Genomic DNA, 13,284 nt, shown 5'->3' with positions numbered 1-13,284 from the left:
AGTTTGATAGAATTGCAAAATCTAAAAATACTCAACTTTTTGAATAACAAAAGATTCTACAATGAATTACAAAATCATTATAAGAATAACTAAGGATTTATTGAGAATTATAAAATTATCACACTAATAGCAAAAGGTTTGATTAAGACTTTAAGAATCACTAAACCAATAACAATAGAATCTTTAAATTTTTGAAGTCTTTAAAAGTTGCTCTCCCACTAACCCCCCCTTAAGATTATCTCAAATGAGAACTTTCTACCATTTTTTTCTCTTGCCATTTTCTTACTTTGTAGTATATTTTTATTGTGAGATAGATACTCCCTTAGATACTATTGATTGAGTTGCTCTAAGGCCATTGCCTTTTTCATTATACTATTGGCACATCTTTGTCTGGAAACATGGGGATAATGAGTGCCAAGTTTTCTACAGAAAAACGTAGAATCAACTCCTGACAAGCAGAGGTAAGGTTGATTGGAGCAGAGTGATCTGTATAGGTAGGGAGTGCCTCGTTTCTCTTTTATTTTTTGGTTGGCAGTCAAGAATATACTAGCCATAAAGGAAAGAATGCGCAAATATGGAATGACACAAGGCTGTGAACTGTGTGGAGATGCTCTAAAAATATGAAAAGAATACTATTAGAACATCTCCAATAGAATATGAAAAGACAATACTATTTTTCACACAGTATAATCATTATATCAATAACAATGAGATCATCTATTCTTTTCATGTTCATATTCTTATACTGTGTGAAAAATATTAGTCAATACTATTTGAGCATCTCCAATAGAAAATTCTCTCAATAGAATTTTCAGAATACATATATATATATATAAGTATGTATGCATAAATATTATTATTTAATTACGGATATTTTAAAATTACAGGAAATTCAATCCAAAATATCCTTATTTAAGGTATGTTGGGTTGGATTTTTCGTAATTTTGAGATATTCACAATCAAATACTAATATTAATATATACATACATATATATGTATTTTGAGAACTGCATAGAACAAACCTGGATTGGCACAAGACATTTGCTCTGTTAGACCACCCACAGTGGAGTGTTGAAATTCACTTTCAACAGTTTAAATCCTTGCAGCGAGGATGTTGTAAAAATGTGTTTGTCAACGTGGTATCAACGGATGTTGGAAAATTTCAACAGCTGAAAAAAAAATTTGTGGCCAACACTACCACATGTCGCTCTGTGGTTGGCCAAAAACATTTACTTGATTTCTTTTTTGTTTTTCTTTAAATCTCGATAAGATTTAAATGCTTTACTTTCATTGGTTGGGCATATTTCACTTGATATTTATCCCCACCCAATTATTCAAACACGTTTATTATATTAATAATTTTTTTAAAAAATATAAAAAATTATATCAAAATTCAAATTTTTTATCTATAAATAGAGACTACTCTCATTTTATTTGAATACAGAAAAATGACATTTTTCATTATAATAAACTATTTTAGTGTTTTAAACTTTTTTTTGGTTAAATGGATCCTAATAATAATCTTTTTAACAACCAAAACTCTTCTAATTTTCCGTTCAATTTCCAAATCCCAACAATTATCAATTTCAAAACCAAACTTCCAACCAACCCCAAAATATACCAAATTATGGTTTTCACCAAATTTCTTCATCCCATATCTGTTCTGAATTATCCTCCAAATTATGGATCGATGATGCAATATTTTTTTCAAACACCTCATCTTTCTTCTACTCCAACGAGTGATGAAAATGTTTCGAGAGCAACTGAATTTCTCGAATTTTTACACAAATAGCTCCTTGTAGCATGGACGGTGTCAGTGACTCCATTCCAGATGTAAATGTAGATGATTCAGTTTTAGTTTTTTTTTTGATAATATTAAGTTTCATAGTTCTGAATAAATTAGGTAAATATCTAACTTAAAAATGAATATGCTCTTAATTTTAATTTTTAATTAATATTGATTTTGGTATTATTTAAAAAATAAGCTTAGTATAATAATTTACAATAAATATTATTAAAATTTATTTTATTTTTGTTTTAAATAAATTATTAATATGCAATTCTTATATTTTAAAAAACGAAAATATGAATTAAAAGTTGAGGGGTAGGGTGTTGATTATTTTAAAACAAAACCATTGTAAAAATATAGAATGAAGTGGGTGTTGAATAAATGAGTTGGAAGAGAAAGAAGATGATGAGGAATGTTAAAAGGGAAAAATAAGGATTTTTAAACCATTGTATATGGTCAACAAAGCACTTGCGAGCTTCATGATGTCATCTAAATTTCATATTATTCCAAATTCAAACTCAAAGATCATATGATATATTTTACTTTCACACTTGCAAAATAAAAGAGACACAAGTCATTTAAAAGCACTGAAAAGATACAACATAGTTCAGATAAATCAATTTGGTACAAACCATCGAGCATCAGATGATTGAACGTTAGAAAAAAAACTTGGAGGTGGTCTTTCAATCTTGTGTGTGTCGAGACTATAGTTCAAGATATCTTTTTCACTCCAAACACGGTGAAATACATAGTCATGATGAATACCACTGAAATATATAGAATTTCTTTTTATTCCTTGGACAGCGTTTGCAAGCACGGTGGTACGTTGATCAAGAAGTATTGCCTCGTCCCCCAAAGAAGTAATCTCCTCCCACTCGCTTTGCGATGAATCCATCTTGTAGATGCGGAAGGACCAAACATCACCATCACTCTTTACTATGCTCTTTACTCTCAGGAATTCTCCTTTTACCGTGACTACAAGATGTGTATCCTTGATATCCCACACATCACCAAGCTCTGGGTAAACACGACGTGACATTCCCTTTGTGCAAAGTGGATCATGATTAACTTGCGTTTCAACGATTTTTCGTGGACTATCTCCAGAAAAATCAAAGACTTTGACATCACGTTTATAATCATACAAGTAAAGCTTATGCTCTTTGTATACCACGTCACCCGTGATCTTAAGGTCCGCTTGTTTCCAAAACTTATCTCCATTTTCAGCATAAGCCGTAACTCGGCCTTCAAGATAACAAGTAACAAAATAATCTTTGGTTTTCTGGTCAATCCAGAAGAAAGGCAAGTCAATGCGCAAGTCTTCTTGATTATATTTGTAACCAATACCTTCCTTAGATGTTACTAGGAACATATCATCCGTGGTTCGTTCGATCTTTAACATGCCAACTTGTGACTCCACTGACGGCAGATCGATCCTCTCACGGGTGAATAAATTCATAATATAGAGCTTATATCGAGAATCCCGCATAAAGAACCAACTTCCACAAATAGCCAAACAATGGCTATTTGCAAAGTTGACGCCAAGATCTTGAATTCGATATGTTTTATTGTTTTCCTCTGGATTAAACAAGAGACAATAATCTTTACCTTTTTCTGGAAATAGAATCATCCAGGGGATCTGATTGTTTGGTGCTGACTCTATGGATGCTGATCGCCAAAATGGACAAACAGATTTAGCTCGTTGAAAATCTGAAAACCCTAGACGTTCAAACAAGCTTGGACCACCTTGGAACATCGCAGGGTGGAGAAAGAGAATCCATCCAACAGAGAGTTGTCGGCAGCAGCGAACGTACACTTAGTCAGAAAAATTGATCAAAGAAAGTTGATCAAAAGGAAACCGTCCCTCATTTTCACCAATTATTACTGAAGAAATTAGAAACAAGAGAACACAAAATGGATGCATGTCCATAACATGAGAACACCCATTTAAATAACCCAAAGCGTATAGCATAGTCCAATAGAAAAGACATGTATCTGACAGTAGTCAACTCTTTCTTTATCTAATTAATAGCATATATGGAAAACATAGATAGGATGCATATCCATAATATATATATTCTTTTGCGTTGTATATGTATTAATAAAATAAACAAATTTACATAAACACCAAAATCATAACTTTTTCTTTTTGAAAATACCAAAATCATAACTCCATAGATGGAAATTGTAGGTTGATCTCCACTATATTTTTGTATTAGTTGAAATATGGTTAGATGTATCGGTAATTGTGTTTTTATTTTGGAAATATACAAAATCATATGTTTTATTAATCTGTGTGCATAAACCTAGAACGATAATTAAAATGAAACGGAGGGAGTATTACATTACTATTACTCTCGCTGTTTTACAAGTATTGTTATTCAACATTTTCAGTGTAAAATTAAATATTAAATCATTTTTAACGCAGATGAAATTTTAATATGTAAACTACATGAATTTCAATAATCAATATTATTAGATTTATTGCTTTGTAAGAATATTTAATAACTTCTAGAGAATTTTATTTTATTTCGTAACATCTTCTAGATATATTTTAATTATTTTAGTTTAAATAAATAGATACTTATATGAACATAATGGACTACAGATTGTGTCTAAACATAGACCATATAATCCAACTCACGATTCCAAATATTAAGATGATTGACAGGTGTGAGATTCTTGTCCGTTTTAGACTACTGGTATATGCACTGCACTTATTATGTTGTTATGAAATAGATTAAGATATGCGTCATATATGCGAATAAGTAAAATATTTTAGAAATAAAACTGATAGTTGCAAAATTATGATATACATATTTAGATTTAATTAAAATGAACCTATTTAAAAAAGAGGTACTGTATAATTTTGAAATATTTCTCTGTGTCAACATTCAATCGCTATATTTAAATTATTATCCCTAATCGCTACTTAATATGCACATATATATATATATATATATATATCAAGCATAAAGTTCTAAAAAAATCCTTTGACGTATATATAGGCTACAGAGGGCAACACAGAAGGAATTGAGGAAGTAAACGGCAGGAACTGCAAACCATGGTGCCGAAACACACCTGCGAAGATAGTTCATGGACCTGGGCCGTCTTCTGGCGCTGCGGAACTTGATGTGCAAGTGTTTGCTCAGAAGATGGTTCAAAGTCAGCTCTCTTTGATAGAACCTAATCTTTTCTATAGGTAGATCACATACAAAATCGTAAATGTTATTCTTTTCCCTTAAATCAATAAATTTTAAAACTATATTTATATAATTTTATATACATATATTATATTTGAAATTTTGTATGATGAGAGTTAGCGATTCATATATTATTTGAGAGGAGTGAAAAAATGTGATACAATAAAATGTTACGGTCCACGAAACTTCGTTTACTCTAATTGGATCAATATTTGGTTGTAGTTGCTCATACCAAACATTTTAGTTACTGTGTTTAAAAAATAAAAATAAATTTTGGAATCTTTTATCTTACAAATTTCTTGAAAGTGTGTTTTGCTTTGTTTTAGAGTTCATTACTCCCCTATTAAAGGATTATTACTCCCCTATACATGCATCATAAGCTTTTTAACTAAGTCAAGAGAGCAGTGGTTTGTAGTGTAGGTTTTGTTTTTAGTTTTCTATGAGAAAGATAACAATTTTAGTATTATGTATCGCCATAGGACTATCCTATGTTAACTCCATAAGTATATAGTGAATGGGAAATTCTGAGCTCTACTTTTTATTTATGTTGTACTCAAGCTTTAAACTTTTCCTTATTTGATTTTATAATAACTAGATCCTTTCTCCGCACTATGCGCGGATAATATATTTAAATTTGTTACATTTATCATTTTTATTTCTATGTGAATTTTTGTATATTAAATTATATATAACTAATTTTCAAATTTGATTTTTTTATATATATTTTTAGTTTGAAGTAAGTATTTCGATTATATGTAACACAATTAACTAATAAAATATGAAGAATCAAGTCCAAGATTTTAGAGTTATGTAAAAAAATATAATTATGTATAAAACGTAAATTATCTTAGTTTAAAAGATTGGAATCTCATCTCGAATAAATTAACGAAAAGAAAAAGTACTCCAATAACCTATTTAAAATATAAAACCCCCTTTTCAAAAACAAAAAGCGTACTTAATAATATTTTTTTACGTGTAATAGTTGAAAACTAACAATTGAATATCGATCTAGAATATTATTTTAATACATCTAATGGTAAAATATTAGCTGTAATAAAATTTTTTTGAATTTTGTAATATTACATGAATTAGAAGTCTTTAAAATCTAAAATCTATTTTATTAACCTAATATATTTTTTATTCATTTATTATTTTGACGTTACAAAATATTTCTTTAGTTTTATTTGTATATTAATTTTTAATAATTTAGTTTCTTTTTAAGTAATTTTATAATTATCAAGAATATAATATATTTAAAATTATTTATTTAAATATATCCAAATATGATGTCTCATTTTTATGTGTGTTTGCGTTGAGTATATTTAATTTGTAGTTTGTATATTTAATTACACCTTGTTGCGTGCCATTCTATGGTTTTCATAAATGTGTTGTCATTTCATTTTTATTACTACTAACATGATTTTTTAGTGATCAGTGATAATGTATTTTTAACGTTATGTATTATATTTTATCGTATAGTTTCTAACTCTTCATGCTGACACTTTTCTTAGAATCATTTTAATTAGATAATAGGTTTAAAGATGTAAATAAAACTGTGTATATTGTAAATTTAGACTTTTTAGTGTAACTGAGCACTATCAATTATGGAAATTGTATTACGATTTTATTTTACTAAATCTTTCTCTCTATGTATATTTTTTGTTTTATTTTGTATTTTTACAATTTTATTGTTTTATTCTTTAATTGCAGAGAATTTTTATTTTCAATTTTTGTTTCATATACCTTAAAAGTATTCGGTTGATTTTTATTTTTTTTCTTTCTCCGATTACAATGTACAGTTCGAGAATTAGTTGACTAAGCTCCATAAGCTTGGTGATTAGCTGCACCTTCTCCCTGTTCTTTTCGTTGAATGCTTCAAGAGCTTAAACCAATTAAACCAATTATTCAAACACGATCTCCAATTACTATATTCAATAATTAGTTGACTAAGCTCCATAAGCTTGGTGATTAGCTGCACCTTCTCCCTGTTCTTTTCGTTGAATGCTTCAAGAGCTTCTTTGTACTCTCGTTCCTACACACCAGATTAGCATCTTAATAATAATCCTCAACCAGACATATGATGGATTTGGTTATGTGCAATGGCCATACCTTTTTCTGAACAGTATGACCCAAAGGCTTTAACTCTTTGTTGACAGAATCAATCTTCTTCCTGACCAAAGCAACTTTTTTCCTCATGGGGTCAGCTAAACCTTCAAGTTCCTAAATATACAATTCAAACCATCAAGCTTCTTAATCATGGTAGTTTTCATAAAAAGGAAAGAACTTTGATCCACAAATCTCATTTTTACCAAATCGGTTTTACAATTAGTGATACAAAAGTGGAAACAATCACAAAAGTCTCAATCTTTACTTATAATTTAAAAAAAAACAAAAAAAAGCTATTTTTTGTTCAATGTAAATGTCAGATCTTGAAAATTTCAATACTTGGGGTCCTACAAATCTCCCCCTAAACATGAATCAAAACCACATAGCTTCACTGCAATAAACCCCCATATGTCCAATTTTTATATCTTAATTTGTTTTTTTCTATGTAAGAAACAAAATTAAAGCACAATTCTCAAAAAAAAAAAAAAAGATTAGGAAGAGAAAAATGCTATACCTCACGGATCAAAGCGAGACGCTTAGTCTCCTTTTCGACACGACCAAGCTGAGCTTGAACCCTTTCCCTAATCTCCATCTTAAGGAGAGAGGTGGAGACGATAATGAAGCAAGTCAAACGTTTATGTTATGAGAGGTTCAATTTATGGCTTAGATAGACTGGGGAAGAAACGTAGAAACCGGCGAAGGTGAAAAAGAGGAAAAGACGATATTATGAGTTTTGGTCGGTTTATTTTGGATTGGGCTTTTGGGCCAAATTTTACATCTTACGGATCAAGGAAACAAAACAGCTCATCCCCTGCGTGACGTGGATAAAAAACGGTTTCCCATTGGATGATTTCCTTGGCTTACGTGGACAGGCTATCTGATGCTCTTATTTTCCTTTTAGTTTTTAGTTATTGTATGATTATGCAGCATAAAATATTCTATGGTATTACGAGAAGGCAACGGAGTTGTTTTGTAACCTACCATTCAACTAAATTTTTCTATTTGCTTTATCAAATCTACACGTACTTGAATCAAATCATATTTACTCGCAAACAACAACGATAAAAAGCACGTTATTTTTAATATGTAATATGATTTGATAGAAACCAGGTTTATGAATTAAGATAATAAAAACGCAGATAATGTTAGGTCTATTATTGAATCTTCGCTTTAACATTAACCGGGTGAGATATTTGGTTGTTGTTGTCACGCCAACAATTTTAGTACTTGTGTTTGAAAGATAAAGCTAAGTTTGAAATTTGTGGGGTTTTTCTAAAATAAAAATCCGTTTTCTGTTTGTCTTCAACTCCATTAATACTCTATTCACTATGGAGTAACCATAAGCTTTTTTTAGCTTAGTTTAGATGCAAATTGAAACCAACCTGTTTCTATTCTAGCTTGATATTTATTAATTTTCACAAGTAGAGATTTCTTACAATTATATGAGCTCGGTTTTTAGAGTTATTCTTGGGTTCACCCCCTAGGGTGAACCTTTAGGTTCACCAACCAATAGAAAATTGTCATTTTAAATCTAGTATCTTTTAATTAAGGAAACCAAATAACTTGCAAATTATATTATCTTTTCAAAATAAAATTTAAAAATAAATAAAAATAATATATAAAAAACGAATTCAAAAAAAAAAAATGTTGTCAACAAAACACTAAACCCTAAGCTCTAATACTAAACCCTAAACTCAAATCCTAAACCCTAAATCTTTGGGTAAACCCTAAATCCTTGGGTAAACCCCTAAACCCTTGAAAAAACACTAAACATGTTGTCAACAAAACACTAAACCCTAAACTCTAATCCTAAACCCTAAACCCTTGGGAAAACCTTAAACCCTTGGGTAAACCCTAAACCCTTGGGTAAACCCTAAACGCTTGGGTAAACCCTAAACCCTTAGGTAAACCCTAAACCCTTGGAAAAACACTAAACATTTGGATAAATTCTAAATTATAAATCTTAAACACTAAACTCTAAATCTTAAAAATAAATATTTTTTTAAAATAATATTTTTTTAAAATAATATTTTTTTAGAACTATTGTTATTTTTATTTATTTAATTTTTAATTTTTTATTTTAAAAGCATAATATAATTTGGCAAGTTATTTTGTTTCCTTAATTAAAAGATACTAGATCTAAAATGACAACTTTCTATTGGTTGGTGAACCTAAAGGTTCACCCTAGGGGGTGAACCCAAGAAAAAGTCCGGTTTTTATATTTATGTAAAATTCAAGCTGTTATAAGAAATTCATTTATATTAAAATAAGAAATGATTTAAAAAATAAATAAATTCAAGCTGTTATGAGAAATTCAGTTACAGATATTACGTAACTATATAATATTAAAAATATGAAATATGAATTCATATCAGACACACATACACATATAAGATTATACATATAATGCATTCCCATAACTGATCGGGAGTGGAAGGTTACAGATTAACTCTAGGAAATATGTTACCGATAAAAAAAAAAAAAAAAAAAAGAAATATGTTACCGATGGCAACACATTCATTGATTTATCAATATATGTTGGCTTATATACGTTTTTATTAAAACAGTACATAATATTATCGGATGGTGACGTCAAAAAAAAAAATATTATCGGATGGATTCTAAAATCTGAACTAGGGGCGGGCACTTTACCCGATATCCGAAGCCGCGTCCAAACCCAATCCGAAAAACCCGAACCAAAATCTGAACAGAAGTAGCAAAATACCCGAACGGGTATTGAATTAGGAGAGATTGGATATCCGAACCCGAACGGATAATATCCGAACCCGAATGGATATCCGAAGATAACCGAACATATGTATAATTAACTATATATTTGTAGTTTACATCTCTCATTTTAGATAAAATGTTTATATTGATACTACACATACTTTAAGTTCATATGATATACATAGAATTACGGGAAAAATTATTTGCTACTCACTTAAAATGCAAGTTAAACTTTTTATTTCAAAAATTAACAAAAAGTTACATCCAAAATTTAAAAACAATAATCAAATTAATTTACTTTTTAGTTTCAAATGTTATGTCCAAATCTATTAAAAATAAAAAATTAGTTAAGTGAAAGTTATATTTTTAAATACAAGAAATGAGAAATGAAAAATTTAATTTTTTTTTTCAAAATCTAAATAACCGAACCCGATCCGAAATAACCGAACCTGAATTAAAAATACCCGAATCCGACCCGAAGTACAGAAATACCCGAACGGCTTATGTACCTCTATACCGAAATACCCGAAAATCCGAAATACCCGATCCGAACCCGAACATGTACCCGAACGCCCACCCCTAATCTGAACCTACAATTTACAGTACTCATCATATTATGTAAATGTGACATCTATCAACAATTATTTGTTTCCAAACCTGGGGATCAAAGCTTGAGACAAATATGACTAATTTATTGATCGAATATTTTAAACAATGTTCGGATCTTAAATAGAAATTTCTTAAATCTATCTAAGAAGAAACTATATGTAGATTAGTCAAAAAAAAGAAACTATATGTAGAAAAAATATATATTAATTTTAAAGAATGAAAATTAGGATAAAATTATATAAAATAATATTATTTAATTTAACATCATAAGTATAAAAGTTATAATTGGGTTAGATACAGATATTTTAACCTTAAGATCTTGGGACAGATTAAATCAAGACCGATTATATAGGATTGAATCTCTTGAATACTTGTTTCATGTCTAAGAGAAATTTCTAAAATAGGTTCGATGCTTTAGTTTAGCATGTAAAAAAGAAATTCATTTTTATTTTATAAGAAATATACATGCCCCCTAAAACAGATATTATGTAATTATATTATTAAAATATCAAATATTGAATCATGACAGACACACAAACATATAATATTATATGTATATAATACATACCCTTAGTCAAAAATATTTCGTATTATTGTTGTACGTCATCAATCATTCTTTGATGATTCAATCAAATTTGTTTGAGAGAATAAACGATACAAAAAAATGGATCGAACTTTGTTCGTAGTTGGCATATCAATAAATATATAGCACAATGGGAAATAAGCATGTAAGCAATAAGGAAATTCTTACAGCTATACTTTTTTTTTTTTTTTTGATAACTCTGGTATCTGGGCAGCTACATTCCCAACTATCTCTCCGAAAGGGGTCCAGCGCCCCAACGGAAGGGATGTTAAATCCGTTGTGGCCAAGGCTCGAATCCGGGTGGCAGGCAGTACAGCTGTACCTCTTTTACCACCAAGCTACGAGCGCTTGGTTTCTTCCAGCTATACTGCTTATTAATATTGCATCAAACTGTTTTAATTTTTTCCTACTTGTCTTTAAATAAACACTAGATTTTAACCTGCGGACATTTTTAATTTTATAAATGTATTTAATGTTATTATAAATGTTTTAAATATATAACTTCCATTTTAGTGTTATATATTGTGTAACTCTATAATATTATTGTTTATATTTCATATTCGGCATTATTAACATATAGTGATTTGTTTAATATATTTGAGTTTGGAAGATTACATGAATTTTGAATTTGTATTTTAATAACATTAATATATTATTTTATAAAAATATTTAAATTTTTGGTAATATTTTCTAAATTTTTCTCAGTAAATTTTGTTATAGTAAAAAAAAATTATGATTAAAATTGATTTGTCAATAATATTTTAAATGACTTATTAAAATTTCATAGTTTTCTAATAGCATATCTTTTAAATAGTATATGAACTAAAAATTATTATATACTATTATATTTTTTTATATAAATATTTTTACACAATACATTGTTGAAAGTTTCAAAATAAATAAAAAAAATAATATATAGTTGTAGATATTAAAAGTTTAACCTATGTTAATAGAACTATTTTTGTATAAATATTATATAATTTATGAATTTTAACCCATTTTAATGGTGAGTGATAATTTGTTTAAATGAAACAATTTAAAAAATAATTTTTTTTAAGTTTCCTATTAATATAATTTTCTCATATTTAATTCATATAGCACTTCTATTTTTATATAATACATAATATAATTATAGAATTTATTAAAAATAGTATAGAATTTATATTTTCTGGTTTTATAATAAAATTTTAGTTAACATTGATTTATAATATTATTATATTATCATGTACGAAATTAATTAATGTGTTATTTATAAAAATATTAAAAATTTTAAGTAAAATTTTGATAGATTTTTTCTCAACAGATTTTATTATAACTAAAAGAAATCAAATTTATAGTTAATTTATTATTAATGTAAATAATCAAATATGTTATATTAACTAAGCTTTATTTGGTCCTATTAGGACTTGTTAATAGTAGATAAAATAGGATTCTAAATTAATATAATAGATGGCACTTATAAATATTCTCAATATTAATAAAACTCAATAATAGGTTGGTAATTTTCATTCAATTCACTTCGTCTATTTTTTTTCACTACTTCTATTTGCTTTAATTTTATTTTTTGTAACAGGATCGGAGTTGCTTTAATATATTTGTATCTTCATACAACTCACTGAACAGAGTATTTAACCAACCACCCCCTCCCCCTCCCCCTCCCCTCTTACAGAAAAAAAATAAAAGAAGAAAAAACTATGATTCAGCGATAATTGGTAGGTTTGTTACACTTAAACAAATGACATAGATACATATGGAACGTGTTTAACTTGAAAATTTGATATTGTGTTTACGCGACGACCGAAAAAATGATCATGTCTGCTCGCGAACAGAAAGAAAACAGAGTATCCCTGTATATTAATTGAGAAGCATTTGAAAAATTAAAATCTTAATTTTGTATTAATTAAAAAAACCTTCAAATTTTAGGTGGCATTCTAAATGCCTTCTAAATTTTGTTTCACAGAATTCTAGAGCATTTAATATAAAGTATAGCTTAATCTAAAGGTTTCACATTATTCCATAACTATATAGCACTAGAGAACATTATATTAACCTAAAATAAAGGAAGTGTGTATTCTTTCCTTAAATAAAAGCTACGGAATTACCTAATATGATTTACATATATATGACAATTAATGATTATGAATAATAAAGATTTGATAACAATTTTTGCATCCTTCTTCATTTTTGTTTAAATTTATATTATTAAAAAAATTAAACAATCACATCAACCATATAATAAGAAAATTAGATTTTTTTCTTATATGTTA

At 28.3% G+C, this 13,284-nt stretch overlaps 2 protein-coding genes across 2 annotated transcripts; both read right to left on the bottom strand.

Moving 5' to 3' along the window:
• Nucleotides 1–822: 822 nt before the first annotated feature.
• Nucleotides 823–5,631, bottom strand: LOC125583885 (probable F-box protein At4g22060). The gene has a single exon (XM_048751428.1). It carries the CDS (start codon nucleotides 3,540–3,542, stop codon nucleotides 2,406–2,408), a length of 1,137 nt encoding a protein of 378 aa, XP_048607385.1. The 5' UTR covers nucleotides 3,543–5,631; the 3' UTR covers nucleotides 823–2,405.
• A 1,098-nt stretch (nucleotides 5,632–6,729) lies between these two features.
• LOC111204117 lies at nucleotides 6,730–7,777 on the bottom strand. Its single transcript, XM_022698322.2, has 3 exons — nucleotides 7,610–7,777; nucleotides 7,099–7,209; nucleotides 6,730–7,021 (listed from the first exon to the last, which is right to left on the bottom strand). Exons 1-3 carry the CDS (start codon nucleotides 7,685–7,687, stop codon nucleotides 6,827–6,829), a joined length of 384 nt encoding a protein of 127 aa, XP_022554043.2. The 5' UTR covers nucleotides 7,688–7,777; the 3' UTR covers nucleotides 6,730–6,826.
• Nucleotides 7,778–13,284: the final 5,507 nt, after the last annotated feature.

This window comes from Brassica napus, chromosome C3, assembly GCF_020379485.1.
Source record: "Brassica napus cultivar Da-Ae chromosome C3, Da-Ae, whole genome shotgun sequence".
Lineage (NCBI taxonomy): Eukaryota > Viridiplantae > Streptophyta > Magnoliopsida > Brassicales > Brassicaceae > Brassica > Brassica napus.
This window is presented reverse-complemented; position numbering and strand designations above follow the sequence as displayed.